The sequence below is a fragment of the Mugil cephalus genome, chromosome 1 (genome assembly GCF_022458985.1).
Source record: "Mugil cephalus isolate CIBA_MC_2020 chromosome 1, CIBA_Mcephalus_1.1, whole genome shotgun sequence".
NCBI classification, from domain to species: Eukaryota; Metazoa; Chordata; class Actinopteri; order Mugiliformes; family Mugilidae; genus Mugil; species Mugil cephalus.
In genome coordinates, this window is record NC_061770.1 from 42,103,740 (window position 1) to 42,131,610 (window position 27,871).

At 41.3% G+C, this 27,871-nt stretch overlaps 1 protein-coding gene across 46 annotated transcripts in view; it reads right to left on the bottom strand.

Moving 5' to 3' along the window:
* LOC125005177 (receptor-type tyrosine-protein phosphatase delta-like) overlaps positions 1 to 27,871 on the bottom strand; it is a 344,191-nt gene that overhangs the window by 17,729 nt on the left and 298,591 nt on the right. For 4 of the 46 annotated variants that reach the window (XM_047580289.1, XM_047580262.1, XM_047580271.1 and 1 more), the window contains 24 exons: positions 27,565 to 27,753; positions 26,399 to 26,407; positions 25,655 to 25,672; positions 23,673 to 23,783; positions 22,750 to 22,761; positions 19,561 to 19,830; positions 17,981 to 18,562; positions 17,409 to 17,554; positions 16,960 to 17,104; positions 14,970 to 15,275; positions 13,924 to 14,117; positions 13,588 to 13,614; positions 12,985 to 13,102; positions 11,916 to 12,503; positions 11,369 to 11,469; positions 10,970 to 11,226; positions 9,733 to 9,826; positions 7,624 to 7,833; positions 6,552 to 6,712; positions 4,658 to 4,669; positions 4,444 to 4,482; positions 3,881 to 3,993; positions 1,973 to 2,014; positions 1,316 to 1,413 (listed from right to left, as the gene is read on the bottom strand). In XM_047580289.1, coding sequence (XP_047436245.1) covers positions 1,316 to 1,413; positions 1,973 to 2,014; positions 3,881 to 3,993; positions 4,444 to 4,482; positions 4,658 to 4,669; positions 6,552 to 6,712; positions 7,624 to 7,833; positions 9,733 to 9,826; positions 10,970 to 11,226; positions 11,369 to 11,469; positions 11,916 to 12,503; positions 12,985 to 13,102; positions 13,588 to 13,614; positions 13,924 to 14,117; positions 14,970 to 15,275; positions 16,960 to 17,104; positions 17,409 to 17,554; positions 17,981 to 18,562; positions 19,561 to 19,830; positions 22,750 to 22,761; positions 23,673 to 23,783; positions 25,655 to 25,672; positions 26,399 to 26,407; positions 27,565 to 27,753 — 3,842 coding nt within the window. The remainder of the gene's footprint in view (positions 1 to 1,315; positions 1,414 to 1,972; positions 2,015 to 3,880; positions 3,994 to 4,443; positions 4,483 to 4,657; positions 4,670 to 6,551; positions 6,713 to 7,623; positions 7,834 to 9,732; positions 9,827 to 10,969; positions 11,227 to 11,368; positions 11,470 to 11,915; positions 12,504 to 12,984; positions 13,103 to 13,587; positions 13,615 to 13,923; positions 14,118 to 14,969; positions 15,276 to 16,959; positions 17,105 to 17,408; positions 17,555 to 17,980; positions 18,563 to 19,560; positions 19,831 to 22,749; positions 22,762 to 23,672; positions 23,784 to 25,654; positions 25,673 to 26,398; positions 26,408 to 27,564; positions 27,754 to 27,871) is intronic. The other 42 variants (XM_047580307.1, XM_047580299.1, XM_047580326.1 and 39 more) reach the window with 32 other exon arrangements.

Below are 27,871 nucleotides of genomic sequence, written 5' to 3' on the forward strand. Positions count from 1 at the left end.
AAGGGAAAATACAGAGACATGAAAGAAATTCCATTTCATATTGCAGGTAAAATATGTGGGGTTTTTTCGTTATTTTTTTTTGCAAGTGTGTTTTCATGAGTTTGTTAAACTGGCTTTGTTAAAATATATGGTCATTCGTTTATGACTTATTTAGAGAATGTATATGAACAATAAAAACATGTAATCCAGCTTTATTATACATTTTTAGACCAATGCAATGATGGCAAACATCATATTATATCTACTGTGACCATAGAAGGAAATAGTAAATGGTCATTAAAAGCAGCAATATGTGGAGACCAACCTCTAGCTAAGCCTGATATTTTATCAAAATACGTTGAAACAGTGGACTGCAACGTTGCTCATAATATAAATCTTTATTTCATTGTGCTCGCAAAATTGCTTTCCACTGCTCTTGAGTAAGCGGTATGAAATTGGAATTCAATGTACTTAAGCTGCAATAATGATTGGGCAGCTTGGCATGCACCCACACGGTGACTTCATAGATTTTGGAGTTGTTGGAGGACCTGGAGGGAAAAGGTGGTCGTTTCTTATCTCATTCAGAAAGGACCACCTTTGCTTGCATCGTTTTTTATTTATTTATTTTTTTTTTTCAGGCTGCATGACGGTTTCGCAAATGCAGGTTTCGGCTTCGCAGCACTGCTTATATTTAGGAAGCATTTCCACTGTCTGCAGAGAGATTTCAACCTTGTTCTTTAACAGTAAATGCAAGAGTGACATACATCTTTTATGTGTCAGTAAACCATAGCCTTTAAAATGCCCTTGATTTATTTTAGTGCATTAATTGCTCCATTTTACTTAAGCTTTTTTTTCAGATTCCATGTAATGTTTCTTATGCAACCCTTTCAAATGTGGCTCTAACTACAACATGGCAACATTGATCTATTATATATCATATAAGCCTTTGTTGTAGCATATGCTCTCCAGTAAAGCACAGATGTTACTGACATCATTAATAATAGCCTCTGTTCAATTCCGGTGTCTCAGGAAATCATGTCATTAACAAGGCGTGCACTAAACCGGGGTCCTGAAATTGACAATATAATCCAGCCATTATTATTGTTAATAATTACACCTGAGTCTTTCCTGCTGTGAAACTTAAATTGGCCTGCAAAAGCATGCGGGCTGATTTCTTATCTTGGTCTGGTGACGGCATTAATCCCAGATCAAATAAGTGACATGCTGTTGATATGCATGAACTGTTGAGCAGTTTGCATGTTTACGCTCGCTGAAACGAGCCATCATCTGGCATTATTCCTCTTTCTTCCGAATCGGTCACAAATCGGACCCTCACCTCATATTCCTGTGAGAACTTGAGGTTGTCGTTGGCTTTCAGGCGCTCCAGATGATCTGCCAGGTCCATGATGGGGATTGGAGGGTGGCTTGCCATACCTGCCAATCAGACGCACCGGAGGTGAGTCACCGGTTTTGTCGGAGGGCATCACCCACCACAAGCAAACAGTGAATCATTAGATAAGCAGCATGTAGTTATAACAGGGAGAATGGAAGAGTGGATCTTGTTAGGCTAGTTTGTACACTCAAAGCAGTGACCATGCTCGTAAAGAGAATATGGACACAGAAGCCAATGAGAAGTCATCGAGCACACTTGCCCCACTAGGACTCTCCCTACCGAGAGAGAAGAACGTTATTCCCTCAAAATGCTGCAGCGGATAGTTAGCATGACAGTAAGGCACGGACACGAACAAACATCCCAAAAAACAAACGAACGAAAAGACAGTCAATGTTAGGCCAGATGTTGACGTCTGCTTTGAGTGATGACATGTGTTCAGGCTGTCATTTCAAACTCCGCCTCCTGTGATGACATAGCATTAACACCAGATGGATTAGAATGGGATGGGAATTACAAGACTTGGCAGGAAATAAAAGGAAAAGGAGGGAATTGAAGCTGAAAAAACAAGTCATGTCAAATGGATAATCGAGACCAACTAACTTGACAAATGGAGGTTACTGTGGTGACTGGGCGGACCTGAACCTGTGGAGGAAACGGCGGTGGAATTAAGTACATTGCAGACGCCATAGCAATGTGATGACTATTCTCTTCACAAACAGAAGGTAGAAATTGAAATGTGACAAGAAGTAGCAGAATGATTATGTGTATTCTACATGGGACATTCATTAGTAACAAACAAATCGTCATGCTAGAAGCTTTGCTATGCCATCGAGCTTATTTCATGGAAATAAGACGGCAGTACGGGGAATTAAAATCTCAGCATTACAAAGCAGAATTAAGCGTGTGTTAAGGTTGCTTCACTTTGAGAATGTTGAACAAACACCTGACCACAGGATCGTTGCCTGGATATACAGTAGGTGCTGAGGGAAACGTTCAAACAGATGTTGACCACGACACGCTGTCACAATCCAGCCTGTGGTCAAAAATCGACACCTTAAGAATTCCAGTGCCACTTTGACACGCCGGTTGGGTGAGAGACTTTTCTCTGCAACACAGAGGTGATGTCTCATTTTGGTTTCTGGCACAAGTGGGCATTAGCTAATGGAAGCCGCGATGTTTTCCCACCCACTCTCACATCTCTCTGAAAGACGGCAAAGGCTGTTTCTATTGCAGCCCACTACTCAAAATCCATTTCCACCACAGGGGGACAATGAAAGTACCTTTTCCAACGCACCGTCGCTCAAACATCAAGCATCCTTAAGATGAAAATGTCCATTGAGGGGGTAAAGAGGTGAAAGGAAGGGTAGAGAGAGGAGGGGAGAGAGGTGGTCTAATGTAGAAGCGCTTCAGGACTTGAGAGAAAGTGGTCGGATGGAGGGGGAAAAAATAAAAAAAAATGTTTGGTCCTTTTCGAGCAGGGAGAGAGCAAAGATGCCAGCTCTCAGAAATTCGGTTGAGGGGTGGGTGGGTGGGGGGGTGATGGCTTGAGAGGCAAGCGAAATAGTGGAAGGATGGCTGAGATCACTCTGTGCCAAAAGGAAAAATACCCCTCTGCTCGGATGAAACGCTCTGTAATGGTCCTAAAATCGTTGAAGAGCTTTCATAAATATGCATAATCTTTTTCAATAATGATCCTGCAGGGATAATTCATCCTCCTTTCATACTAGCTGACCTGAAAAATATGGCTTTGATATTACAACATTATCGCCTCTCTCTGAACACCTGTACCAAAGCGGTCGGTGTCAGAGGAACTCGAACAGCAGTTAGGCGTGTCACTGCGGGTCACGATGAGGGCAAAGATACACACCGCCCTTCCAGGTGATAAATGGACTGCGACTCCCGCCTTTTCCCAAGGCCACATGACTGAGCCGAGGCACGGCCACTGACCACTCACCTCAGCGCTAAAGGTCAAAGCAAGCAAACGCCACTGTTTACTGCTTGACACCGCTTCCTCATCGCCATCAGCTGACTTGTGTACGGAATAAAGCCCTCGTAACATTTCCTTCTGCAACTCTGCATCCCGTGCTGCCCTTCCAGCAGAACGGCGCTAACGTGAGGGAGCGCGGGAAGTGTGGATGACCTGGATAACCCAGGTGCAGAGGAGGATGACAGGTGCCATTAAACTATCAGGCTTGCATTTTCGCCTCTTCATTTTTTCCACCGAGAGGCGTCTCCGGGGAGGACAATGTCAGTTTTGACCCTCGGTGCCTTCTAAAAGCACCTGTCCACTCTATGGGCGAACTGCTCATTTGTGTAGCACCGATCTCGCCGCAGAGATAACTTTTTAGACTGTGAGTTTATTAGGCTTCCCCTGTCGGCAGGGGTTTCAAAAGAATAAGCAATGATTGATATAGAAGCAAGCAATCAGTGGCGTTTTCAGGCTCAAGTTCACTGTGAATAAATAATAAAAAAATAAAAACACACATTTTCTTCATCGGAAACACTTACCGGGTGTTTGGAAGTTGAGACGTCGAAGCTCAACGGGGTCAGTGGGATGATGAAGTGGCATTTCCTTGCTGTTGGGGAGACTACCTTTCCTCGCTTCCGACTCTGCCCTTTTTCTGCAGGACAAGTAGCAAAATGTAATAATTTCTTTTGAATAATATTTCTGTTTTCACTCAATACACTTGTTGTGTAACCCCTAAGCTCGCCTTGTGGTCTCCTGACTAATGGAGGCAGACATGTAATTAAGGAGGTGACAGAACTACATTCTCTCTGCACATAACGCTAGTCGGTGTAAACTAAAGAACATCATCACTTCATCGTATAATGCCATCCGGTACAATAGCCCTTGGCCATTAAATACCACCTTTAGTGAAACTTAATATTCCCTTTCCAAGGGTAGTGTGACAGGGGGAATGTATTCAACTTTATAGTCATTTGAAAGCTGTAGTTAATGGTGGTGCTTAGAGGGCATTATATTGTAACTGTGTCCCGTTACTGCATATTTACCACAAGGCTTTTGTACTGCATTGTATTATGTTGTAGAGAAATTATGTCATTTGTTCTACCTTGTTTTTTTCAGGATTGTAGCGCCCAACCATTGCCTGCTGTTAGAAGCAAGGCAGTTCATTGTGATTAAGCTAACTACACGATTCCACAAATGACATCAACTCCAGTGAGAAAGCATTTTCTACACATTAAGATATCACGTGTACAGAAATAGAAAATTGATTTAAAATGAAATATTGTTTTCAAACTTTTTTTTTCTTTTCTCACTCTTACCTGTCTGGTTTGCTGCTCCATTTGGTTGGCAAAGAAAGAAATATCAACACAACGTTAGGTGGTAAATCCTTTAGCTTTATATACTGGAGATTTCCAGAAAGTGTAGAATAAACGAACGACTGCATGAGAGACAAACGATACCAATCATATCTCGGTTTTGCTTTGCGTGCGAGATTAGTGACGCTTCACTTCAGAGATTATGCTCAATTATCCAGCCTGGGGGCTCTTTGTTTCAAATACTACAGTTTCCCAGGTGCATCCAAGATTCGTACATTGTATCACAGCTTTTTCGAGCAGTTTCAGCTGATTGCTTCTTGTTCAAGCATAAAAGTCATCTCTTTACTTCTAATTTCTGTGGCTGTCTATTCCTGCCTACCGCTGTTACATTTATTAAAACCTTTCAAGACGTTTGGTGTCAGAAATACAGATAACGCATGGGATCGTAATTTAGAATGAATGCGTATCAATTAAACACATAAAGCTTTTGATTTTCGGTTTTATTTACTAAATGAATTCATCGGCCTGGCTGTAGACACGACCTGACTTCATTATTGTGCTTGTAGTTTTGCAATTTAGTCCAGATTTATGCTTCTTTCTAAAGGGAAACACGGTCACACCCATGTCTGTTCTCAGAGTTCAGCTGAACGCTGTTGTTCCCTTTTGCACAGGAGGAGAATTCTGTCACATAAATATTGATCTTGACAAGAGAAATATCTCCTGGTTATGCACTGGATGTTCTCTAACGTGGCGGTGACACCGGCTCGGTGATCGATGTGTAAATCTGCCTGCCACAAATGGAAACGCTGAAGCCCTCTGCATATGCAGTCTTTGTTCACTTTCAATTCACCTTTGTATTAACCCAACCAAAGATTTGATATGAATGGATCCCAAGGGCAATAATGTTGTAAGCAAGAGCCAGAATAAAGCTGTATGCATAAACCACTTCCATTACACACACACACTATTGATGACAGTATTTTTTTTTTGTCTTCAGTAATGGTACTGTTGCTGACTTTAGCTCGTGCTGACTCTTCAGTTCCTAATCGTACCTTTTCCAAAATTACACCTCGAGGACGACTGTGAAAATTATGCTTAGGCCTGGACATTTGATTGAATGAACGCCGCAGAAAGTGCATATTGTAAAACCTGAGAGGAGAAAGGATAGCCAAGGATAAATGTGTGTAGATGTGTGCACGTAAGATGTGAACGTGTGTGTGTGTGTGTGTGTGTGTGTGTGTGTCCTGGCAAAACAAGAAAGCAGCATAAGGTCAAAGTCGGGATCTGGAGCGGAGTTCCCTTGTGGAATCGGTAGTGGTAAAAGAGGAGTGGATGGGGGTTGGCTGGGAAGCTATCCCAGGCTCCAGGCTTTCTAAAGCTGCACACACATGCAGTGACATGCAGCAGATAGTCAAAGCTCTCCCCTCCTACGCTTGACTGATGAGCAGTGACAGCACGAGCTCTGATTACCACTAGGGGGTTTCAGGCGAAAAAAAGAAAGGTTTTGACTCGGTGTGAAAGTGCACTTCTGCGAGTGTTTTCTGCTAGTTTATGTGGGTTTGTGCATGCAGGAGATAGAGGGATGTGTCTGATTAACTTTCAGTCAACGCACATGTGTGAGAAGGACTGTGGGCGCCTCCGCTTGATGGCTTGACAGTTTGGGAAGCTGCATGCGTGGATTCGCTTGTGTGCTTTAACGTGTGTGTGTGTGTGTGTGTCGCTGAGATCATGAACAGAGAAAGTTTCCCAATTCGTGTGCTCATTGAGGCAGTGTGTTGGTTTAAACAGTTCATGGGAATACATAAATGTTGAGTGGCTACACAGGGGGTTCATTTTACGTGAATATGCATGTTTTGTGTTTTTGTCGGGGAAGTTGAACGTCATTTCTTAGCCTCACCTCTTGTAAAGGAGAATGGCGATGACGATGCATATGATGAAGACAACGGCGAGCACTGGGCCCACCACCCAGATGAGGCCTTCCTCCTCATCGATGATCGGCTGGGGATCGATGTCCGCTGAAACAACGGGGTCGGAGTAGGGACTGGTGGCGTACATGATCTGAGCCAAGAAAGAGAAAATCAGTGTTCAGTGCTTTGTCATAATTGCGTTTCAGCCATCTTGTTATAGCTTTCTCAGCCTGACTTTATTGAAGGATATTGTAGATCCAGGAGCTTTAGTGCAAGGCTAGAGCAAATTTATTCCCACTACAGGGCACATCTCATTGAGTACTTCTGGCAACCACAAAAAGCATAACCAACAATGCAAATTAAAAGTTTTTTCTTTAAATTTCTACTAAGCTGACCAATCAGAATTATCCTCGCTATCTCTCCTTTACAGAAGCCTTGATTGAACCATTTCATATTCTAAGTAAAGATAAAAGAGCGGCCTTCTGGGAAGAAAATATATGCTTCAGTGGGCAAATTAGAGATTTCCCTTCGTCCGTCATTATCGTTTTTGCTCCACCTGAACTCCGGGTTAGTGGAGAGCACTATAGACCCTGCAGCTCATCAAATCCATCATCTTGGCCTGCAGCTGCCTAATCATGCGGCTTTCTGGTCTTCCGTCCAGGCAGACACATGCACACGTACACACTAGCTGCAGCGGCGGCGATAAGGTGGACCGCACGTAGGAGACAATTAAAGAGAAGCTCTGTTATCGAGGCTTTCTCGCGATCGGCCAAGGTCTTAAGGGGCTTCTCTCCCTGAAGCAGCAAGGGTCAGCTACTTGGGCTGGCAGCAGCTTTGAGTTTTTAAGTCAGAGCCTCACGAGGGCTCGGAGTAACACATCTGACCAAAAAGCACACTCAGACCCCCTGACAACGTGTAGCGCTTTTAACCGCCTCTATTAACATGTGCACTTTTTCTAGAACAAAGAAGTCACCAATCAGGATGTGTCCCCAGAAGCAGAAACACTCATTTTTGAAGCTTGGGACACATATGGGAAGTTCTGAGAAAAAAGAGCAGACTTACATTTTCAGACATCTCCAGAACAGCAAGCACAAAGAAGATGTATTCCTGGCCGTTCTGGAGTTGCTTGTTTTCAAAGTCCCCATAGATCTTGCCATCTCCCAGGATGAAGTCTTTGGGCAGGTCTTTGAAGAAAGCGGCGATATAAGCTCTGGGTTCTGCCTGCCTCTGGAACCGAAGACCTCTGCTAGTTCGGTTTATCTCCTTTAGCAGCTACAGAGAGGAGTAAAGGCAGACAGTTGATAACACACAGGGACACGTTCCCAGTACACACATGAAAACAAATCCACACAAAACCAGATCTGTCTGTCTAGATTTTTTTTTCCCCCCTCTCTCTCTGATTGCTGAGCTGAAAATGCTGATTGCAAAAAGCAGAACATTACAGAAAAGATCAATGACTTATTTCATCTGTTTTTGGACTACAAAAGACTGTGAGATTAAAAGATTGTGTGGATTTCCAGCATATAAAGCAGCAGAGGATTATCCAACAGCTTCAAACGGTGAAAAAGAAAATGAATTAATTCAACAATTGCACAGCTCAATTATTTTTTCTCGTTGATACAATCAGAATCAATTTTGCTTAAACATGTCGACAAATAGAGTCTGGGAAGAATTTTTACTCAATTTGATGAGCATACAGTTACGTTTCTGAACTCTTTCTACCTAATATGAATGAAAGGGATGATGTTTCATATCAGCAAATGATCTAAAAAGAAAATGGTCAAACGCTATTGTCAGTTCACCCTAAAATCGCATTTTAGCTTAGCTTTGAAAGGGACTTATTACATCAAACCTTTATTTGTTGTATCTCCTTGGGAAATTAATGTTGGAACCTAAAGTACTGCCCTTTGTTTCCCAGTCATCAATAAAAAAGAAACACCGTGTCCTTCATACAACTCTGTACTATCAGACTTTAACATTCCAGTACAAAACGCGGATGATAATTATGCTAATCAAGCCCTGGCTAGTTGTTTCAGTGTCTGAATACATATCTCTGACTTATGTGCATGACTGATTGCGTGCGTGCGCTCCGCGTGCAGCTGTCATTCACATCAGTGTGTGCGTTATTGTGTGTGCTCTGTTTTGGCTGCGGGGCTGTTGGTGCTGCCCGATAATGTCTTCAATCATCTCTCCTGTCAACACGGCTAAATCTAGCTGCCCTTGGGAAAAGTTGGGAAAAGGTGAGTGCCAATATTGACAAACAAATAAATTCAGACAGAGGGGTGACTTTTGGGCAATCGGTCAAGGCTACAGACATGGGCCTGTGGGCATGAGTTGTAAAGCCAATGCCAGATGAGACATGGTGTGTTTTCTTTTAGCCTCCTAGACATGTGATATATTGTGATGTTTCTACCAAGTCTCGCTGAAAGAAAAGAATTCACTCCGCAGAGGGTTTGATTTACAAGTAAGAATTGCCTGAAAGGCAATAAAGTTTTAGAAGTTTCCATTAGGAACTACAACATAAGCGGCGTTGTATATGTCAAACCATTCGTTTTGAGTGCGTGACACTCCATCTAAAGAAATACTTGGAGTGAAATCATCATCTCTCTGTAGATAGTGATAAAAGCTTTCATTTGCTTTCACACTTTTGTCGTGCATGCTATGTATGGAGATCCTGAATTATCAGAACTGGCTAAATATAAAAGTTGTCAAGTGGTTTGTGCACACACAGTATCCTAGCTTTGCATGAAGTGAGAAGAGACGTGAAGTCCTGATGCAGCTCTTCAGGTAATTACCACAGACACAAAGAGGAGGAGGAGGAGGGGGAGGAGGAGGAGGAGGAGGGGATGGCGGTTGAGTTTGCAGTGCACTTGATGGCTACTTCATGTTCGCATTTCCATATGAACAGTGCTCTCTGCAGCTATTTGCGTCAATCAGCGAGACTCATCTCCTATTCCTCCTGCCCTCTTAACTGCCTCGACTTATTTTTTTTTCTCCTATTTTGAGAAAAGAAATATGTGGTGTGCACACACAGTACTGCCATTTTCTGTAGCCAAGTACAAAAACTGGATAATAGAAAAATAACTTGAACGTCATGCGTCACGTCACGTCTTTTCACTTTTCTTTCCTTATCACATGAGTTATTATCACCAGATCATCCGTAGAACCTACCTCCTCCAAATTCATCTCATCGGGATTGTCCCAGGGTTTGAAAAACTTCCCAGTGCGTTGTTTCTTCAGAGGCACTACCACAATATAATAGCCCCTGGAAAATAAAATGTAAAGTATACAGGATTATTCGAGACAAGATAAAAAAAAATAAAAAATAAGTCCCTGCCACTTTTCTGAAGATACCAGTTGTATTTGCTGGTCTGTGGACATGGTTTCCGCAATAAACAAAACCCTGTGCGACAGCGAGAACAAGCGCAGTATTGCTTTGTGTCTCACCACGTCTGGCTGTATTAGAGGGGCTAGTGTGCTGACAGGAAAACTAAACTGACACGTAATTATGCGGTTTGCAATTTGTGTGGTTCTTTATCACGTGATTGCAGACATTGTGTTCTTTTTCAGATTTTAGTCAGGCTGTATGGTTACACCTCACAGAGGCCCCCCGCGGGCTAATTAGTCGACCTCTAGGAACACAGCGAACATACAGAATTTTCATCCCTTCATCAGTGTGGCAAGAGAGATAATGGCCTGCTGCCAGAGCTGTGCTTCCTGGTTGGGCACTGCACTTGCTAGCATTAGCCAGGATGGCAGTGTGGCTGGCTAATGGGAAACTAATTAGCTTAAGCTTTGGCATGGGAGACAGTGGACCAAGTGCATCCAACAAGATCAAAATAACCCAAGATGGGTTTGAAGCTTCAGTCTGCAATCAGATGTGCTCCTTGGCCTTTTGACAACCCTGGGTTTTGTTGAAAGGCTGTAAGAGACTTTATAGGGCTTAGAAGAGTGCACTTAAATGAGTCGGACTGCTCCAGTGTGTAATGACTGAGGTGAAGTGGATATAACACTGAAATGCCGGCATGAATATAAAAGACTGTTTTGGAAGAATTACCTCTGATAAGGTCGGCTAGCTAGTTAACTTGTTTATTTTCTTTCACAGTGCAACAGTAAGAACAAGTTGTCAGTTAGGTAGACATTAGCGATCAACAGAGAAAGACCCACGTCTTCACGGGTCACTTATCCAGCAAAGGAGAGGTTTTTATTAAGTGAAATTGCATTGTTTGAGGCAAGTTGGCTATTACAGGAACACTAGAAACCATTAGAGACATCGGTAGATAACCCAGAGATTTCCTTCCAAGTGGAACCTCATGGCCCAGTTCCAGATTCAAAGCATTAAATATTAGAGTACAGTCTTAATTACAAGCAACACGAAACCACCCTTAATTTGATGGCCTTTGCTTACCTTACTCTCTCAGCTGTCTGCACAGTTGGAAGCTCTACAGTCACCATACCGTCTGAGTTGGTCTTGCCAATTAGGTAGGGTTTGGTGCGCAGGATGTCTGGAGCTGTCATGGTGGACACACGATGTTGCAGCCCCCCAGCACTGTTGCCACGGTTGGTCAACAGGAAGGAGTACTGTGTCTCAGGTTGAAGACCTATGATTAGCTTCTGTGTTAACTTCCCATCCACCTCCACACTCTGCCCATTATCATAGAGGATCTGTAAGGGAATGAGTTGATGGTGAAATTAAATGATCTCTCTTGTATTATACTTACAAGCTGTGCATGTGTTCTGAAATACTTTTCTCTCTATAGATGGACAAGATTGCTATAAATATCGTATTTAGCGGGGCATTGCTCACCGTGAATGGCTGAGCAGGGTTGTAAGTGTCTGGAATCTCCCAAGTCAGCAACACAGATGACTTCATGGCGGCTTTCACGTGAAAATTTTTTGCAAACACTGCTAAAAGGAAGGGGGAGCAGATGATTTAGACACAAGGCAGAATTTTTATTTTCCAGTTATCCCACTCCAGTGCTTACCTGGTAATGTCTCCTTCAAAACCCGACTGAAAGCAGTACTAAGCTGAACTCAACACTCCTCTTACCTTCTTACCAACACCAACTCTTAAAATTAATGACTGACCATTACTCAACTGACGAGACACAAAGAGACATACATACTTACTCCATGACAATGTCTTAATTATTATTATTTTTTTTAAAAAATGAATTAAAAAGACTAAGGACAGGGCAGTATATTACTACCGAGGTCTTTTCGTTGAGTCCATACTTTGTAAACTTCTGCCATTTGAGGATTTTAGAGGAAGTTGTTGAGGTTGAAATGGGCTGAGTAGGGAAAGGTTGATTTTAAAGAGGAAAGGGCAAATAAAGTTCAGGGACTGGTCCTACCTTGATCCACAGGCTGTGTCCTGAATTGGACACTTGGGCTATAGGGACCAGAGCCCTTGCTGGTGAAGGCACACATTTTAATATCATAAGTGGTATCTGCCCTAAGGCCATCCAGGGTGACTGTTGATTCCGGAGCAGTGATGAAGAGTTCGGAGGGACTGCGTGGGCTGTTGATGTCCTTGTACTGCAGAGCGTATTTCACTATTTGACCATTCCGCTCTGCCAGCAAAACAGGCCGCCAGCTAACCTGAATGGTGGAGGTGGTGGCGCCCTCTGCTGTGATGCTTTGAGGGTAGCCGCTTGGGACGTCCTCGTTCGTGGTAACTTCTTTGACCGTCTCTTCGCCAAAGCCCACCTTATTCCGCGCTGAAAGGCGGAAAGTGTACGAGGCTCCCTTGTGGATCTCTTTGGTTGTGTAGTGGTTCTCTCGCTCAGGGAACTCAATGACAGTCAGTGGCTCCACATCTTTGCGGCCAAAGCGAAGGCGATAGCCTTGCAGGGGCCCGTGGGTTACTGCTGGGGGTTGCCATTGGAGGAGAGCTGTGCCCATGTTGGTTGTACTGACCATAAGCCGTGGTTTATCAGGAACTAATGGTAGCAAGGGATAAAGGGAAACTTGTTATAAATATGGAGATCCATCTTTCCTCCTTAAGGTATTTAGAGTAAACAGGCATCTGATATCAGTCGGTGTACTATGTTTCTGTGTATGTCATAACACTGTCAAAAGATGCGAGTACAAAAGTTGAAATAGGGTGTCTTTGTTGTCTTTTGTATCTTTCTTTCTCATTCTATTTTGCATTTTTAAATACTCTCAACCTTGCTATATCATTTCAGCAGCTAAGAGTTATTGCTTTTAATGAGACAGCAATTATCCACATTCACACCTCTCTCACACATTCTCTCTGACAAGTGTGTGTAGTGCTTAGAAATTGGGCATGAGGCTTTTTTTAAAAAAAAAAAAAACTTCATAGGTGCAGTTTCATTCAAGGGAAAACACAGTTCTATATCAACACACATAGGCGATATACCAGCAGATAAACACTGGGGATAGTTTGGTAGTGACAGTTACCTGCGCCAGTGGTGGTGATGAGTTTGGGCTTGCTGCGTGCACCGTCGCCCTTTGTCGTGTAGGCTGCCACGGTAACTGAATACGTGGTCTCAGCCTGCAGCTCTGTGATGATCATTTCCTGTAAAGATGCAGGTCTTAAGTTGCAGGGCACTCATTTGCTGACTTGCAGGAGGTGTAAGCAAACATAGAGAAGGGATAGGTGCGACTGATATTAGCATTGTCATCACAAGCAAACGCATTCTCTCAGCTCACACGTAAAACTGAGGCACACTTTACCCGACGGAGATTGCGTTGATGGGCTTTTGTAAATAATGAACTTGCTAAATAGTATTATTATCCTTGTGTTGTGACTTTGTCAGTAAATGGCTAATTAAATTTAATCCTTTAGGGTCAGCAATGGCAGATTAGTTAGTTTAATTTCCTTTGAACAAAATAAATCTGAGCCAGTGGTTCCATCTGCAGTTTTAAAAGTAAACATAAGACATCAGGCCATTAGTGGAAATCAGACTATAAACAACACTAGATGTGCACAGCATGCCATTCATGCAGAGGATGACAGTATACGGGAAGGCAATATTCATTTTTTTGAGTTTAGCTACTCACATGATCAGTTGTATCATCATATTCCCACTGATTATGACATCAGAATATGCAGAGAAAAGAGACAAGAAATAAGGCCAGGTACAGACACTGATCACTGGTGACAAAATATGCACACACAGTTTGTCTGAAATGGCTATCGCAAACGTATTATTGCTACGTTTGTATATGTGGATACATACAAAACTGTGCAAAGAATTGAATAGCAATTGGTCACAAAATAAGAGGTATTTTTCAACCCTCAATAAAAGACTGTATTAAAGCCCCTTTAAAGGTGATAGAGAAAGCGATTCTGTGTGTCTGAAAGATGAGGTGCCTGGTTGTGGGGGGGTGTTGTACCTGGGCATCATCAATCAGGATGTCCTTGATGACTGGCTGTCCTGTGGGCTCCCCATTAACCATCCTGACATAGTGCACCTGGTACCCTCGGATCTGACCGTGCTGCTTGGTGGGCATCGGTGAACGCCAGATCACTTTAATTGATGAGGAGTTGACAGCCTCCACCTCAACTTTACGAGGTGGCCCACTAGGAACTGGAGGAACACCATGGGATAGAAGAAAAAAGGTCACAATTATAGAGAAACCTCTTCACCCTCTTCTTAAATCTTGTCCAGAGGCGTAGCGCAAAATGCTGCAGTGACGAAAAAAAATCACAAAAGTGCAGGAAACTGCAACAAGCACTGCATGACATCAATATTTCAACAATGGTAAGGGTAAAAAACAACAGCAAAAACAGGTCTGACAACTGACCTAATCTTGAAACATTAAAAATGGGTAGAGTGGATTTTAAAAACATGGAATAAAAATGTGCCAAAATAGAAAAGGGGGAGTGGCTTCAAGACTTTCAAATGCTTGAAGCTCTACAAGAATTTTGGCTATGGAGCAAGGGAAAAAAAATGAATTAAAAATGATTTCATAACATGAGGGGAGAAAAAAGATACGTACAAAAATGGCCTTCAAAAAATTCTTCCATCGTTTGTTGTTCCCACTGTCCAGAACTTGTTTGTTTGGCAAGTTCTTTCAAAAAGTGAATTACATCAAAAAATGCTGCTATTCAAAATAAAATGCAGTTTCAAAAATGACAGATGGGACTGGAAGTTGGAGGCCTTCAGTTGAAAATGCCATACCATGTGTTGAAATTGAGCAGCGTGGGGGCAAAAATGCCCAAAAAACGTGAGTCACAGTTTGTTTTTTTGCAGGGAAAAAATTCAGTGTCCAAAATGGGGCTAAAAGTATCGAGTGCTGACAGTCATATTAGAAGCAGGCAGAAGGGGTAGAAAAGAAGAGGGAATTGAAGATAGAAGCAAGGTTGTTAGTATTTGTTGGGGTAGGTTAAGAGGGATAGGCTGGGTTTCAGCTGGAGCTTTGTTTTAGCGAACACATACCATCCTCCTCCGTGCGAATGAGCTCTGGCTGACTCTCCGGTCCTGCTCCAACATCTGTATGAGCAATGACCGTCACACGGTACTCTGTCCATTTTTCCAAGTTTTCCAAAAGGTACTCTGAGGTTTCCGGAGGAATGCTGGAGATTTGAAGAGTAGTAGTGTCCTCCCCTTCGGTTGCAGCGTAGTTGATGGTGTATTGAGTTATGATCCCATTTTGTAATTCCACTGGAGGTGGCCGCCAACTTACCAGGATGTTGGTGGAGCTGGGGCTATGGCACTTGACGTCCTGAGGTGGGCCCGAGGGTTCTGGTTGGTGGATTTGGAGTAGGTGAAGAATTTTTGTTTTGTTTCGTTTTGTTTGGTGAGGCCATTCATTGAGTTGTTGTTGTATTTTTTTGAAAGGAGTTTCCGTTTTTTGGTTTTATTGGGATGATGATGATGGTAGAATGGACCAAACAAAGGAAAAAGAAGAGGAAAATAAAATGACACAAAATGAGGCAAAGGCACAAGGACTTATGTGGGTGAAATAAACAGTATTCTCAAATCAGGAAAAAATCACAAATAAAGACGAAACAAAAGGCAAAGACAAACACAAAATTTTCCACACATGATGATGAATGGAAGGTGTTGACTGGAGGACAGCTTTACCATATGTAACCTACCTTTATCATGAAAAAATAAATGATAAAAAGAAAGGGAAACAAGAATCACATATCCTAATATACTATCACTTAATTCCCGAAATAAAACACCTATTCCAAAGAACCACTGTAAATAAACCATTCTGAAATAAACATAGTAGTAGCTACGACAAATTTGGCAAGCAGTTACCATCAATCCAAAAACATAAAGGTTGATGCTGCAACTAGTTTAAAAAGAAAAATGTTGTATTTGTCACCAACCTTTCCGAAGCCTGTTGGTTTGTGGTAAAAGCCTGATTGTACAACAGAGAACTTCCCAAGGAGACACGACTGATTTAGTAGATTCTGATAACATTGGCATGCACGTTGGAATTAACTTCGTCATTTACCTCAGAACACACATCTGGGCAGAGTTTGAATAGCAAAGCTGTTATACCCACCTGATCTCTGCCCTTGTCTTTCACAGCCCTCAGATTTATGTCAGATATCAAAGTCAGATCTTTTTTTTTTTCTTTTTTTTTCTTTAATGAATTGATGGGAAATCTATGACTGATAATGAAAATGAGATTACACTGAATTTAGTGTCATTTTGCAGTAAACGTAATCCAATTTTGTTTTCCCTCATAAATCTGAGGTCTTTTGGGTAGAAATTTCCCTAACTTCAAAGACAGTACTTGCTTTGAGCTTTCCATGATAATGTAACTCCAAAATGTCCTTGATAGCAATTTGAATTGAGTGCTAATGGGACAGTTGTTGAGGAAAAGTGGTAAGTCCCTTTGTAATCCTGATAATTGGTTCTTGGCATTGTAGTTACATAGAAAGCTCAGACTCCAAACGTTTCCTTTCTTTTATTCTTTGGCTGACATGCAATGTCATGAGACGAGGCTTCCTAAAGGCCGGCCATGCCCTTTCTTTCATTCACGAAAGAAGAGGCACAGATGTGGGCATCCACATAAATAATTCAGCACTCTACCATTCATTTAAGTTGACTGTTTTTGCACAACAAAGGTGGAGAGTTTTTAGAACCTTGTCTCCTGACTTTACAGGAAAGCCCTGGTGCACTGTCCATGCAACATTTTCAGAGAAAATGAATACTGCATGGCCAACTGGACTTCATAACACTCATTTACTATTTTAAATGTTTACATCCTTGCTTTTTTTTTTTCTTTTTTCAAATGCATCAAACATTTTCAAGAAAAATCTTATTTGCGTTATCTGTGCTTGGTAGGACCCAGCTGACATTTTTGTCGCTCTGTGGATCTCACAGCACACGTAAAAATTGGAATGCATTTGAAAATGTGTTCTCTCCCAGATAGTTTAAACTCTGTCAGATAAGGAGGAAGACCTACGTGTCTGTGGAGTTTCTGCCGAGATCTCACTGGTGTAAGCTCCAACTCCGTGTTTACTACGAGCAGCCAGCCGAAAAGTATAAGTAGTGAAGGGCTTCAAGTCCTTCAGCAGGTATGTTGTTGTCGGCTCAAAGCTGATTCGTTTCTGCAAAAAAAAAAAAAAAAAAAGTTTTGGCACTGTCACTTTTTACATAAAACAGGGAATTTATAAATATAATCCTACTGTACATTAAATAGTACTTGCTAGTACTTCTTCTAAATTTTTAATACACTAGAAAAATCAATAAATTACATACCCACATCCCTTTTGCATTGGTATTAATACAATACTCAGGCAAGAATATTAAAAAAGATATAATAATATTAATCTATATATGTGGTCAATAATATTTGGTCTGAAACATTTCACGTGCTTTTACAAACTTGGGTGAGGAACACTTTTACTTTACCTCCTCTCTGTCATCCTTCTTTTTGTACATAAGTTCATATCCTGTGACTTGGTTTTCTTGTCCAGTCTGTGCTGGGGCAATCCACGACAGTAAAATGCTTGTCTCTGACTTGGCTTCTCCTTTGAAGTCGGTTGGCTGGGCAGGAACTGCAGCGGGAATGAAGAGATATATTCATTACTCCCCACATCCTGCACGATTCATTCTTGTTTCAGCCACACATTTATTTAGTTTTTTACCAAAATATCCACATTGTATTTCAGCTACGTTTGCATTTTTTTTTTTACTTGGTGCAAACACATGGTCCACACCATACTGATGAAAGTTAAAAAAATAAATAAATCCCAGTCAACATTGGCATATGAAACTAATTTTCCTAGTGGAGAAAGCTGACAGCCAGAAGATGTTCCATGTTTACAGCTCTGGTCAGCGACTCTAACACACTAATGAGGATCCGCGGCCAAAAAAATGCAGCTGCACACAAAACTGTTGGTTATACCCCAACTTTAATTGTTGAGGTTGCTCAGTTAGTACTTTAATGAACTGTTCCATTTGTAAGCTGAAAGCACACTCACCTCCGGTCTTGGCAATGATTTGAAGGTCTGGAGAAAGGGGTCCATCACCTACTGAGGTGTAGGCCAAAACCTTGATGTAGTAGGTCTTATTTGGAATGAGGCCCTGGATGGTGACAAAGTTCGTTCCCCGAACAATCTGCTTCTCCCAGAGGTTGACATGCTGGGTGGAATCCATTGTGTAGTACACTCTGTAGCCCATGATCTGCCCGTTGGCCTCCTCGGGTTCATCCCACTGGATGACAGCTGTAGTGGCGCTCATCATGTGACCTCGGACCTGCCTGGGTGCCGTGCTGGGTGCCTGCTCAGCTGTTTTGGCCTCAATGCTCTCGCTGGGTGGCCCTCGCCCGATGTTGTTTACGGCCACCACCCGGAACTCATAGTCAGAGTAGGGGCTGAGGCCTCCCACGCTGTACCGAGTGGTGGCCACACCATCAATCTCCTTGTACGAGTCCTCTGAGTACTTGGACTTGTGCTGGATGATGTAGTAAGACACCGGTTCAGGATTGCCAGAGTCCCAAGTCAATGTTATGCTGGTGGCTGTGCGCTCTGTCACTACAGGAATGCCGGGCGCCTTGGGCAATGCTGTAATGATAATTATTAGATCAATATTAATAAATATGCAAAGTACACAGTTATCCCTCTGCTGAGTCGTTTATTTTGCATTATATAAACTGTGGAGACGTTATTTTAATTTGTTGATGGCGCACTTATATTGATAATGTTCATTTACCAGACCATTGATACTGATGATACACAGTATATCTAAAGCCTTCAGAGACTCATATGCATTCTATTAAGTGCGTGAACAGTTTTAATATTATTTCACTTTTCTAGTTTATATTTGCGTAAAACAGTGTATATGGACTAATGTGCGGGATTAAACGCTTGTATACTCCACGTTCAGCATTTAAAGGTGCCGTCGTCGTTAATCTCGGATTTCCCAGTGTTTATCACATTAATAATTAAACTGGTAAATTTATTGCTTTAATTCCCTGCACGGTGGCACACAGCAAGAAGATATCAGGGCAATAGATTGTCTTTATATGCCATCTGAAGTATGCTACTGGGGGAGAGCTCCTGCCAGACCTTTATATTGTGACTAATATCTCTATGTTATGTCTCAGAAAAACAAAGTTGAGTGTGTACGAGAGTCTGTCCCTTGGGTGCACGTGAACATGGAGACACCAATCTGGGATATCTTTCTGGTACGCTGCAGCATAGATATGATTACACTCAGATAAGTACCATGTCTGCAGAGGACACCAAACAGTACTCGGTACGTTGCCCCCTCCTCCCGACATCTTGCTAGCAGACATGGTGAGTTTGTGGCTCTTTAGCTCTCCAGCTGAGAGATAAGCACTTCACTATATTCTTAGTCTGGCATCTAGTGCTCTGAGGCCTGTGCCAGAGCTTGTCTAAAGCTTTATCCTCTACAGATGACTCATTGTGGCGGTGAGAGGTAAATAAGTTCCTTTAAAACACTGCCAGTAGTCCAATAATAACTGTAATGTGCTCACAGTGAACCAGGTTTGTCGGCTGAAATTGCAGTTTTGGGTAAGAAGAAAAAGAAGCACTTTCACCTTTGACTGTTATCTGCGCCATAGCCTCAATGACCCCGAGAGTTGACATGGCCACGCAGGTATAGTTGGCCGACTGCCTGACATCTGTAAGCTCCAAAACGTTCCGCCCAATGGGCATGTCGTCCTCCGGAGTGAGGTCCTCGGCACCTAGCATCCACTTGACATATGGCATGGGAGAGCCCACCGCCACACAAGTGATATTGACACTACCGCCTGGCATGATCTCATTGTCTGTCGGTGGAATGGAGAATCGAGGTGGCACCCGGCGCACTGAAAAAAGAGCAGAACATAATGTGAGAACACTGTAGATAATGTGCAGTACCTTTTATAGTAAAATGGTGTGTACCCTCCTTAAATATTGTCTGAAAGAAAAGAAAGGGCTGAGTGTTTAATATTTATGCATTACTTAATGGGTGTTAACAGAGTGTTAAAAGTTTAATCATGGCATAAAAATAAAGTCGTACTCTAGGTAAGGTAGGTAAAGTAGTAAACAGTTGACAACACACACACTTGCTCCCTTAAATTTAGTGGTGAATGGGTTAACACCGACACAAGCACCATGCACAAAATACTGCATCACCATCAGTACAGAGAAACAGAATGGCACAAAAGTGCTGGAGAGTCAACAGCACTCCACAGTTGTATGCGAAGAAACAACTTTTTGGCTGCGCACTTCCAGCTGATGTGAGACAATGTGCCGCATCACATTCTCACATCACACAGACATGTAGATAATACACTTGTGAAGTCGCACACGCAACAAAGAGGAATGGTGTTTTTTTTTTTTTGTCAGTGTTTTCAGGCTCAGTCAATATAAAAGCTAGGGCTGTCAAATGTTACACATTCACTCTTTGGATCAACCTTAGAGTTATAGCACTGTTAGACAAAGAAAAAAAAACAAAACAAAGGGATACTCTCACAGGGCTAAACTTCTCTTGTTCAATTTCTTTTATGTGCAAGTCATGGAAGATAAGCCACACTATGCTTTATGCAAGCTTACCTTTATTGCGAAATAATGCCCTAAAGATAGGTAGGAAAGGTAAACTTTTAAAAGTGGCTTTAGAGTTCTAAATGTATGCTAGACAACTTGGGACCGAATACTGTCACTGCCAAGTCTTCAGTGTATTACAACAGGAACTGTTATTCTTTGTCGGATCTGCCCTACATTGTATGACTGTGCAAATGAACCCATGCCTATGAATACACCTAAACTGAACATTAATTGATGCTTATTTTGAATATTTCAAGCTAACTAGATGCGTTTAAGTGCAACATAATAGAAAGGGCTCAGAGAGGTTATTCACATCTATCATTAACATATAAACAACAGTTCCTCAATTTGCTCCACCTCTTTGCAGTCTGTTAAAAATATGCAGAAAATTTCTTACTTATTTCAAAAAAAAAAAAAAATAAAAAATCATTGATTGTGTTGATATTATTTTTGGAGTTTTTAAAGAACGCGTATCATATGACAGCTCTAGTGCATACACATTCCAAAAAAAGGAAACTTAAAAACAAAAATAAAAGGCTACACGATTCAAGAAAAAGTTACACTTTTAAGTGAACTTAAACGTATAACATCCATAATACACATGGACAGAGTATTTGGGAGAGGGAGTAAGCGCCCATCATGCATACAAGGACAATAGGTGACTTTGGGAGGCAACCATGTAAAGGAGTAGAAACAGGGTCAGAGGGAAGACGTGGTGTCACACAGTGTCAGTGGAAGTGTTCCTCTACTGTAAACGAGTCTAGTATAAGCTAATGGTGTTAGGACAAATAAGGGAGGGATGCGGATAAGTGGGAACAAGGTCTTAGGAAAACGAGGGGTTGTATTATTTTGACTCAGCAGGTTTTACAAGTACAAATATTGTGGCCTACCGGGTACTCTCACACAACTTCCAGGGAGTATTTAAAGTGTGTGTTACTGCTTATGGCATTCAGCATAGATTATTGGTAGTCCAAGTTAGACTGCTCATTAAATACTCTAGTGAACCTTGAAGAAAACTGTTAAGGAATATGTCAAATCCAACTACTTTTTATTAATTTTATTGATTTGCCCTCTTTGTAGACAGAGTCTACGATGGTTCCTGTGAATCTTAACTGGGCCTATGTGTTGGTGCCGGCTATATCAGACTGCAACGTAGGCATGCACTTCTTTCTGCCTGCTACCAGTTCACAAAGCCCATTCTGTCGAGCAGACTGCTCCTCTCCAGAGAGGAATTCTAGGGGAACGGCTTGAATTATTAAATACAACGTTTCTTTCGCTCAATATTTAATTAATATCCAATTGGATCACGCTCCCCACAGACATAATATTATCCTGCTCATTTGAATATCATTACATTTGTCAAGTCGTGTGGATAATTCTCTAAATACATCATTCTTTCATGACTTCCTGTGCAGAAACATCCTCATCCAAGGAAGTGTAAAGTCTCTTGAGGGCAAGCTTGCTTTTACAGCTCGACTTTAGTAGCAATTACAACAAAGGATGGATTTTCCCTCAACATATTTTTATCTATGGGAATCTTCAATGGGGGCCAGCACCACAGGGAGTGTCGTGATACTTAAATGGCAATACGCAAAGAAATATTCAACACCTATACGAAGCAGCTGTGCATCTATGCAAAACAGCAGCTGTTATTTTCAGGAATGCACATCAGTCAAACACAATGTTTCTTTTGTCGCCAAGATTTTCTTTTCTCTTTTTTTTGTGCTTTCTAACTCTATTTACCTGCTGCATTGTTAGTCATCAGAGAAAGTAAGCAGGAACACTGACAGGAGTAAGGACTGGGGGAAAGGGATGACTCGCCCAAACATTAACAAGGTGACCATGCAAATAGACCCATCGGACAGATGCAAATATCATCCCTACCGCCCCGCCTCAAAGATGCAAACATGCACCACCTGTTGGACAGTCAAGCATTCTGACAAGGACCGGGAGGGGGCATTCTCAATGGGAACATGAACATTTAATATGTAACAGAGAAAGAACGAAACAAACAAACAAAAAAACTGTAGAAGCAAAAGTAATGGAGAGAACAAAATGCAGGCTGCGGTAGTGAATCTGTGTTTTAAATTGCCCGTAAGAATTTTTGTGGAAGAAAAACTAAAAAAAAAAAAAAGAGAAAGGAGAAAAAAAAAAGAACTTGTTTCTGTGTTGTGTTCGAAAAGTAAAAACACACCAACCTTCTCGGAGCTCTGAGGGATGTAGGGAAATTGATGCAGAACAAAATGAAATAAGGAAAGGAGAAAAACAAGGGAAACACAGAGAGTAAAAAGGCCATGTTTTAGGTGTTCAAATGCCACTTAAACAATTCGAAGGACCTTCAAGGTGCAGAGAGCCCCTTGTATCTCCCTGCAGGTTACAAAGCAAAAGTCGATCCTATGTGAGCTCAAACATTTTATCAGATAGATTTACTTTTAACACACATTATGCCCGAGCCATGTGGTTAGCTTATATTGATAATTAAAATAAGTTTTTTTCTTTAGTATGTGTATTATATTATAACTGTATAGTAATGATTGTAAAAACTAACCATAAGGCTGAAGAGCATTGTAAAATTTATTTAAAAAGAAAATCATAAATTATATGTATTAGATTAAATTATATAGTAGGAACAGAAGGCTCTGGATTATTAAAATGATCGTCGACCTGTTCTTTCTTTTCATGATTTAATTGCCAGCAACAAGCGTAATGAGACTAAAGGTGTCCTTCCAATGTTGATCAATGGGCAGAGAAAGAATCTGTCCAGTGCTGGGAAAAGAGTTGGGACTAATGGAGGGGGGGTAGCACCCACCCGCTACCACCTCCAACAATCAGGTTTTAAAAGCCATTAGTAGATAAACACAGCAAGCAGTCTAGTGTTAGGCTCAGGGTAATCAACAAAGAGGATCAGATACTGGAGGTTCAATTCAGTGCAGGTAAAGTGAAGTGCAAGACAAAAAAAATAATACAGAAATAAACCGAAAATACTTACAATTACCTCACAGGAAATGGCCCCTGTAGACCTAATTTGCTAATTTAAAGATTCCTTATGAATTTCAAAAGAGAGCGTTAGCACGAGTGGTTTAATGGAAGCATGCTCGCGTTGCCGACACGTGTTTCCTACCTCTGACGTATAGATTTGCCGGGGCAGAGTAGCGGGTTCCATCGTTGTTGGTCGCCACACATTCATACTTCCCCTGGTCAGACTCCTCGCTCTGCTCTATCTGGAGGGCTCCTGGTTGGGAATAGGAAATGGGGCGGCCAAGTATGTCTGGTTAAAATGAGGTCGTTGGTTTGAATTTCACAAGTTAAAAACAAAAGGCAACCGACTTGTTTGACCTCAAGGAGGCCAACATCAGACTCCCCTTCATTTCTAGTTTTGTCCTTTCAAGCCTCAGTAGCTTGAGGGAGGTTGTATTTAAACGCTATTTAATAATCTGAATGAGTGAAGTAATACTTTGTACTATAAAGGCTATATTTGATAGTTTCTCCCCAGATCACAGGCCTAAAGTACCAACACGTGAAAATAAAATAAAGACACTGTCAACCAAAATCCAAAGGAAAATAAAAGGAGAACTAACTCAATCCTCTGTCTCTGATACATTTACCTTGTCGAGGACCTCTTTAGAGAAAAAGCCTGATTACTTATTGGGTCTAAAAAGACACTCATCTTATTGCCAATAAAAAAAAAAGAAAAAAAAAGTCATAATTTCTCTAAGACGAATAGGGGCAAGCCCGTCAATATACAACATGTCACTGGACTGGTCAATATGGGGATGAGTGATACTGCTTCAGGGAAACATGGATCAAACAAAAGAGGTTTACAGTATAAGAAAGCAGCATAACAAGGGAAGACAATTGAAAGAAAGAAATTTAGATATGAATTTTAGCATATTCAATCACAGATTAATGTAATAATATTCAGCCTGCTGAATAATTTGGGACTTTGTCTAAGTGAAGTAACTTTCAAAAAAATGCAGCGCTTACAAAAAATAGAAAAATGCTGCTTAGATATCTGGAAAAAATGTAATATCATTAAAAATTTTGGTATTATGTAAGGCAAAACCAACATATAACCCTCTGTAACAAAAGTTTTGACATGCAAATCTTGGCAAGAAATGTATGTCGACACAACTTACAACCTTCTGACAACCCTTAGCTGAAAAATAAAATGCAATGGTATTAGAAGACAAAATTCAAAATATCGGCCTGAGCCGACAAGAAAGTAACCAAACACTGCTTTAGCTTGTGAAAGCTACAAAAGACACCCATAAAAATCCACCAATGGGATCAGCAGTGTGGTGTCACATGACCCAGGGAAAAATGGCTTTTATGCATCAACAACTCTCTCCAGCTCCGTGTCACGCGGCAAAAATGAGCCAATCAGGTCCTCGCCAGACTCTACTGTTTGCCTTTCCCAAACCCTGAAGAAAAAAAGTCAAAAAGTAAAATAGTCTCCAAACCCAAGAAAAGTAAGAAAAATAGGTGAAAGAGAAAAAAAGCACCGTAGAAACTTTATCAAAAAAGTGGTTGTTTGGGCTTTTTTGTAGAGGTACAGGAGAGGAAAGCAAATAGAAGAAATGGAAAAAAAAGTTTGCAAAGATAGAAAGAATTCTTTGGGAGAAAAAAGCAGAGGAGAGACAATGTTGTCTTCAGCATGCCTGCGTGATTCCACAGCATCTGTGCATACTTTTAGTGCTGAACAAGAACAGCTAAGGGGGAAAAATGCTTGGTTGTTTTAGTTGGACAAAAAGAGGGACACATGATTCGCTATGGCCAAAAAGAAAACAAAAATGAACGTAAAAAATATAGTTTAAAAAAATAATTGTCATTGGATATGCTTATTTGAGCCAGGGCAAGCATATCACAACTGAGCTAAACAGGCTCTCGAAACGAGAATACAAAGGAGAAAATAAAGCATAGACAGAAAGATGAAAGACAAATTTAGTCAACGAAACAATAAGGAGGAAGGTCCATATGAACGTAATGGGATTTGGTCTCGGTAAACAGGACAAAAATGGAGGTGATTCAAGTGAATGGATGAGTTGACAGCAAGAATGAATTTGTATTATTTTCATTCTGTGAACGTCAGTTCAGCACTCTTACCTCTTATTGGTGTACCACCTGGGTGGATAATATGAATGCAAATAAGATTAGAAAGAAGAAGCATTAGTACGAGTAGATAGAGGCTGGGGGCTTTGGAAGAAGAATCAAATTAGATTTAACAGGGTACGTAAATAAAGGTACTACAAGAAAGAGAAAGGAGAGAGAAAGAGAATAAGAATTTTCTGTACTCTACTGGCAAAGAAAGACAGGATTCATCATAGAAAAGTCATGGTCAGGTCAGAGAGAAGAACTTTGTACATTGGTGTACCACGGGGGAGGTGCCATTTTGGAAGTGGCAATGACTTCTGAAGATCATCTACTGAAGGGAAAGACTTTCAGGACTTTGCGTAGGAGTTTGAGACCACAGGTATTTAATAAAAATATGGTTCCTTTGCTTGACCTGAGCTAGCCAGAGCTGATCACCTCCCTAAAGGTGCTGGTGTCAAACAGTTAAGTACGTAAGTAAGTAAGTGAGTGGTAGGTGAGTAACAAACATGTGAGGACAAAAATTATTACCCAGGTCAGTATATGACAACGCTAGGCTGAAGTTTGGTGATCGTAACCTCCAGGTAAGGTGATACTATAGCTGCAGTGGTAGGACACCGTGGGGTGAGGGAAGAGTGTGTGTGCCTCTAGTACTAGCCCTCAATCTATCTGTTAGTAAAATGCATGCCATGCATTTTAATAGTTGTTGTAACATGAAAATTAGTGGGGGTGATGTGTGCTTTAGAGCTAAGCACTTACCAAAGGATTCTGTAGATTTAAAAATATAGAGAGAAGAAAGACAGCATAAGAATATGATTATATTCTTTAAGTACGTTTAGTTAACAAGGTTTCGTTAATGCTTTATCAAATCTACGTGAATCAAAGTCGCACGTTAAAAATAAGGGTTAATTCTACACAGTTCTGTTGAAAACAAGTCAGCAAGGAGGTAAGGTTAACACGATGATTTAACAAAGGACAGCTGTGAAATCTGTGAAGACAGGTGGTCAAACATACAAGACTTAAAATTTAAGTAAGTAGTTGCGCTAATGTGTTGTTAGCTGAAACATAAAGCTGCAAGCTTTGATAACAGTTTTAGGAAGTAGAGCAACATCTACCGAGAGACTGAAACCAAAATATTGGGAATATTAGGGCAAATTAAAACAAAGCTGGCAGCTAAACATTAAAGCAGGGACCGTAAAGTTAAAGAATTGAAAGATAAAGGGAAAGCTTTATGAAGTTTTACGCACTACTGTGGCTGATTAGAGACCAGAATTCAATGTTTTTTTAATTAAACAAAGCAAATGATCTATTCAAAGTGAGTTTTAAGGTACCTTTCTTTTTTTTTTGATCGTAAAATTTCAACAAATGCACAAGAGCGATGGTTAATTTGCTTTTCTGCATGTTTTCCTATATTGAAATCATGTGCACTCCTTTGCAGATTCTGAATGAAGCCAAATGTTGAATATTAATTGTTAAAAAAAAGAAAAAAAAAGAAGTAAGTATGAAGAAAATGGCTCTTTAAAAAAAAAAAAAAGAAATACTGCACCAATGCAGTGGAAAGGAACACAAAACGGCAAAAGAATCAGTTGTAAAAAGACACAGCAGTGAGCAATGAGGGCAGAAGTCGGGGCAGAAGCCAGCAAACACAGAGGGGGAACAGTCCCAACAGCCCATGACAACACTGGAAGACAAAGGGAGACGCACATACAGACGACACACACCGGGGCGTACAGAGAGAAGAGGACAGGAAGTAGTAGAAACAATGCCATTACCTACAAAATTAAAAGCCAAATGAGAAGTTAAATTATGGGAGGAAGAAGAGGATGAGAGAACAGAGGATACAATAGGGGAGGCAGATCAGATAGAAGGAGACAAGAAAGAAGACTCCCTGTTTGGTAATTAAGTTTTCAGCGGAGGAAACCTACCTGATCTGAGCTGCTTAATGCGTCCGTTGTTGTTGGTGGTGTTGACAGGGAGGAAGTCTTTGAACCAGGAGATGTCTGGGTCAGGATTGCCGCTGGCAGCACAGAGCATGGTGGCAGTGCGTGTTCGCTCCACCACTTTCAACTGTGGGCCCATGTCTATGGTGGGGAAACCAACGGGCAGCTGGTCCTCTGTAAACAGGGCAGAGACATTGCGGTGGAAGTCAGACTGAATCGAGGGTCTTCGTCAAACCTTGTGCTAGTAAGCAGGGGGGAGCCGTTTTTTTTTTTTGTCAGATGAACAAAGCGA